At 66.6% G+C, this 4,584-nt stretch overlaps 1 protein-coding gene across 1 annotated transcript in view; it reads right to left on the reverse strand.

Moving 5' to 3' along the window:
* Nucleotides 1–4,584, reverse strand: part of COL7A1 (collagen type VII alpha 1 chain) — a 37,152-nt gene that overhangs the window by 13,484 nt on the left and 19,084 nt on the right. Inside the window, 19 exon segments of the mRNA XM_019473432.1 lie at nt 210–341; nt 522–557; nt 908–943; nt 1,121–1,156; nt 1,303–1,407; nt 1,519–1,554; nt 1,689–1,724; nt 1,936–1,980; nt 2,192–2,263; nt 2,491–2,526; nt 2,714–2,794; nt 2,886–2,921; nt 3,022–3,057; nt 3,219–3,299; nt 3,933–3,974; nt 4,058–4,084; nt 4,209–4,253; nt 4,422–4,493; nt 4,536–4,584. The exon segment at nt 4,536–4,584 is cut by the window's right edge and continues 95 nt beyond it. Coding sequence (XP_019328977.1) covers nt 210–341; nt 522–557; nt 908–943; nt 1,121–1,156; nt 1,303–1,407; nt 1,519–1,554; nt 1,689–1,724; nt 1,936–1,980; nt 2,192–2,263; nt 2,491–2,526; nt 2,714–2,794; nt 2,886–2,921; nt 3,022–3,057; nt 3,219–3,299; nt 3,933–3,974; nt 4,058–4,084; nt 4,209–4,253; nt 4,422–4,493; nt 4,536–4,584 — 1,039 coding nt within the window.

Genomic DNA, 4,584 nt, shown 5'->3' on the forward strand with positions numbered 1-4,584 from the left:
CTTGTCACCTTTAGGTCCTCGCTCACCGGGGAAGCCTAAGGAACCCTGCAAAATATAACGCCATGCTGCCAGAACTAGACCTGTGCCGGGGCTGTCAGGTCCCCCGAGCATCCCAGGGCTGAGCTGACTGTGCAGCCCCCCCAGCCAGCCCAGTTAAGGGGGAGCGGGGCAGCGTGTTTGGGCATGGCATTGAGCCCAGCTCTGCTCACCTCTCGGCCTGGAGGCCCCCTCTCTCCTGGGTCCCCCCGGCTGCCCTTCTGGCCCCGCAGCCGCTCGGACACCGGCAGAAATGAGTCCGAGCTCCCATCATAGGCACCCGTGAGCTCCTTCAGGGATGAAATCTGGGAGAGAGGGAGGGAAGAGCCATCGGTCAGGGGGTCAGTGCAACCCAGGTGTGGCAGCACCCCATGGCCCCGCCAACCCATCCCGGGTTGCTCAGGTTTCCCACTGCCTCCCATGTCCCCACTCCTGCTGCCGCATGGCAGGAACAGCCCCCAGCCCAACAGCCGGGCACTATGTACCTTGATGCCAAGCGCTTCCAGGCTACGTTCAATGTTCTGCAATAAAGACATTAAAAACAAAGCGAGTGTTGGCTTGCTCCCACCGTGGGGGCTGTGGAGGGTCCTCTGTCCCCCAGGGCTGACGTCCCAGCCCAGCAGGTTGCAGGGGGACTCACCACTGCAGTCCCAGGGTCTCCGCGTGCTCCAGGGTTGCCAGGCCGCCCCTAGGTTTGCAGAGAGAGAGGGAATGCAAAGATGTACAGAGGTGCGATGGGTGAGGCGAGCAGTGCTGATGCTGCCCTCAGTAGGTTTCAGAGTTAACACTGCTAGTGCTGCCTGTGCAGGGGCTGTGGTTGCCACCACCCTGGGGTGCTCGCAGCTTATCAGGCTCGGTGCTTGGTACTCACCGGCTCCCCTCGCAGTCCAGGCTCCCCCGGGTCCCCCTGAAACACAGCAAAGGCATCAGGGGGGGCAGAGCCAGGCTGCCCAGCCCCAACTCCTGTGCCAGGGTCCAGCCCTGCCAGCCTGGGGGCAGGGAGTCCCACCAAGGACTTGTCCGCTCTGGCACGGGGTCCTCCAGACCTTTGCCTTGTGGGGCTTGGGGGCAGGAGCACACCTACCTTCAGTCCAGCCACCCCACGGAGGCCTGGCGAGCCCTGGAAGATGCAGAGGGGACACAATGGCACCCAGCACCCATGGACATGGGGCAGTGCCCCAAGGGAGCCATGGGCAGGGGTCTTGCCTGCCCCACGGCAGCCCAGACTCCAGGGTCCGGTGCTGGGTGGGCTCGAGGACTACGCACCTGGCCTGGGGGGCCGACCTGCCCCGGGACGCCAGGGAGGCCGGGGGGGCCGAGGGGGCCTGGCATACCTCTGTCCCCCTGCTCGCCCTTGGCACCACTGTGGCCCTGCCAAGAGAGCAGCGTCACCCCCAGGATCTGGGTGCCCAGGTCTGTAGCCGGTAGGGGCATGTACCCACCACCCCCCATCACCATGCTCCTCTGTGGAGAGGTACTCACATCTCTGCCAGGGGGTCCCGCGTCACCTTTGTCTCCCTAACCAGGAGGGAAAGGAGTTAGAGGGATGCTGCCCCAAAATGATGCTCCTGGACCCAGGCAGGGAGAAGCCACGCTGGTGTGTGGTGACTGTGCAGAGACTGCACAGGGACACCCGGGGCTCAGCTCCTTACCTTCCTCCCGTCCTCTCCCGGCGTCCCGTCTTCTCCCTGGGGACACAGGCTGCCAGTCAGCACCTGGCTCGACTGCCCAGCTACCCCTGGCACGGGCACCAGAGGATGGGGACAGGCACCGGGGGCACAGCTCAGAGCGCAGGGGCCCTTTGCCGCATGTCCCCCTTGCCTTTATGTTGGACTGGGATCACTGGCCCTCAGGACCCCTGAGTGAGCCCCAAAGCCAAGCCCTGCTCCCCCTACTCACATTCTTGCCACTGAGGCCAGGTTTGCCGTCATCACCGGGTTTGCCCTGGGAGGAAGCAGAGGCAGTGAGAGAGCCCCCCCGCTGCTTCCCCCAGCACCGGCAGCTGGGGGTCCCTGGGCCCCACCATGGCCCCAGTGTGCAGAGGGGAGCTGGGCACTGGGTGAGCCCCAGCAGACGGAGCCGGCTGGGATTGACTGTGGACAGCATGGGGCAGCACGCGCCCCCAGGGCACATGCAAGTACTGGCCAGTACTTACAGGGATGCCGGGCGGTCCCAGGGGGCCCACGGGGCCAGGCAGACCCTGCTCCCCACGCAGCCCAGGCAGCCCCTGTGGGGAAAGGAGATGGGGACCACAGGGTGGCAGGGCACCTGCCTCCCCCAGCCAGCTCTGGGAGGAGGGAGCGTGGCCTGGAGGGTGGCACCCTGCTGGGGATGGGGGATGGTCCCGCTGTGCTGTTCCGGACCAAGGAGCACAGGACAGGACATCGGTCCCTTGCAAGCGTGATGGCCGCAGTGGGAGCACAACCCAAACCCGCCCTCCCCGGAGGTACTTACGTCCCGGCCAGGGTCCCCCTGCTTCCCTGGGTCCCCCTGCAGACAAGGAGCAGATGAGGGCAGGGACACCCCTGCCCTGCCACGGGGCCCCCACGAGCTTCCCCAGCCTGGAGCAGAGGATGTCCCGGGGGGCAGCTTCTCCTGCCCCATCGCCCCTCCATCCTGCAGCCCCCACCTGCAGTGTCCAGGGGCGGCCATGCCCCCTGCCCCGGACCACACTCACCCGCAGCCCAGCAGGGCCTGGGGGCCCGGGTTTGCCTTCCAGCCCATTGCGGCCATCCAGTCCTGGTGGGCCACGGTCCCCCTGTAAGAGAGCAGGGCAGGAGGGCTGAAGCCGACGGGCAGGAGTGGGGTGCTGTGGGGCAGCCGGCAGCCCCCAGCCCCAGCCCCCTCACCTTCTCTCCCGGCAGGCCTCGGTCCCCAGGGTCACCCTGCAGGGTGGGAAGAGGAGTGAGCATTGTCGCCCTTGAACGGGAGCTGAGCAGGGCACAGACCCCCTGCTCAGCCCCCCGTGGGGAAAGGGGCACTCACCCGTGCACCGGGGGGGCCGCGGGGGCCCTCCACACCCTGCAAGAGAGAGACACACTCAGCAGTGGGGCATGGGGGGAAAGGAGAGGGTCCTGGGTGCTTGCCCACCGCCCCCTGCACACCAGGACCCCCGGCTCTCCCGCAGAACATTGCCCATCTTGCTGTCCTGCCGCCTCCCGCACCAGAGACCTGGCACCTACCCTCTCTCCGGGCAGGCCGGGGGAGCCAGTGTCGCCCCGGGTACCCTTTGCACCATCCTCGCCCGGGTCCCCGGCGTCCCCCTGCCAGGGAAGGGCACCACGGTTAGAGGGTACTGCCCCGCTGCCAGCGCAAACACCTGTGCCAAGCCCGTGCTGAACACCTCTGCTTATGCTGTGTGGTTTAAGGGTGGGATAATAGCAAAGGTCTGAAAATATGGGCACTGGCTGAAAAAAGAGCCAGCCAAGCCGGGGGGAAGGCACCGGCCAAGGCACCCTCCAGCACCCTGCAGAGCACAGCCCGTGGCCAAAACTGCCCTGAGCCTGAGCTGGCTTGTAAAAGCAGAGCACCCAGAGCATGGGGTACTGTTGTGGGATCCCTGTGGGACTGGGGAGCCATGAGAACACTGCCTCCTTCAAGGATCTCAGCTCTACAGGGACCTTTTGCCCCATCACCCTCCTCGCAGCACCACGCAGGAGTGTCAGCCCACGTGCCTCCAGATTGCATGTGCCTCCTGATGCCATGTGCCCCCCACATCCCATGTGCCCCCTGCATCCCATGCGTCTCTCAGCCACAGTGCACATCAGCTCCACATGGCGGGGGCTGTTTTGGGCAGGGAGGGCTTGGTGCACCGGGACCCCAGCACACAGCCAGAGCCCAGTGGGGGACAGCACAGGGCACCCTGCCACCAGCATCCCAGGTGACCCACTTATTACCTTCTCGCCCTTCTCCCCCACTCCTCCAAGCCCCACGTCGACCTGTGGGGCAGAGAGGGGCTGTCAGAGCGCATGGGGCTGGGCACTGGCCCGTGGGCAGGGAGAGGGGTGGGGGCAGAGCTTACGGTTCGTCCTGGGGGTCCAGGAAGCCCCTGAAAGAACAGTGAGGGAAGCAGGTTAAGGGGAGCTGGCATGGCCCCAGGGAGGGCAGGGCTGGCTCCAGGATGGGGGCCAGGCAGGTGGCCCCGTGCCCCCCCCACCACCAGTGTCACTCACCGGCTCCCCACGGTCACCCTTGCTCCCTGGTGCTCCGGGGCTGCCCTGCCGGAGAGAGGGATGGGGTGATGGGAGGAGGGGACAGGGGACCTGTGGGGCGGTGGGTCCCACGGGATGGAGAGTACCCATGGGGTAGGTGTGGCTGCAGGGCAATGGGGTTCATGGGGTTGTGGGTGCCTACAGGGCGGTGGGTGCACACAAAGTGGTACTCACGTTCCTGCCTTCAGGACCTGGATCCCCTGAGTCACCCTTCTCCCCGGGGGGGCCACGGTAGCCGGGGAGACCCTGGGTGGGGGCAGAGGGAGGGTGTGCGTTAGCGGGAGCCACCCTGAGGCTGCTGGGCATCTCGCCCGCCCCAGGGTGCCCGCCAGCCCCG

This window comes from Aptenodytes forsteri, unplaced genomic scaffold (assembly GCF_000699145.1).
Source record: "Aptenodytes forsteri isolate BGI_AS27 unplaced genomic scaffold, ASM69914v1 Scaffold53, whole genome shotgun sequence".
Taxonomy (NCBI): Eukaryota; Metazoa; Chordata; class Aves; order Sphenisciformes; family Spheniscidae; genus Aptenodytes; species Aptenodytes forsteri.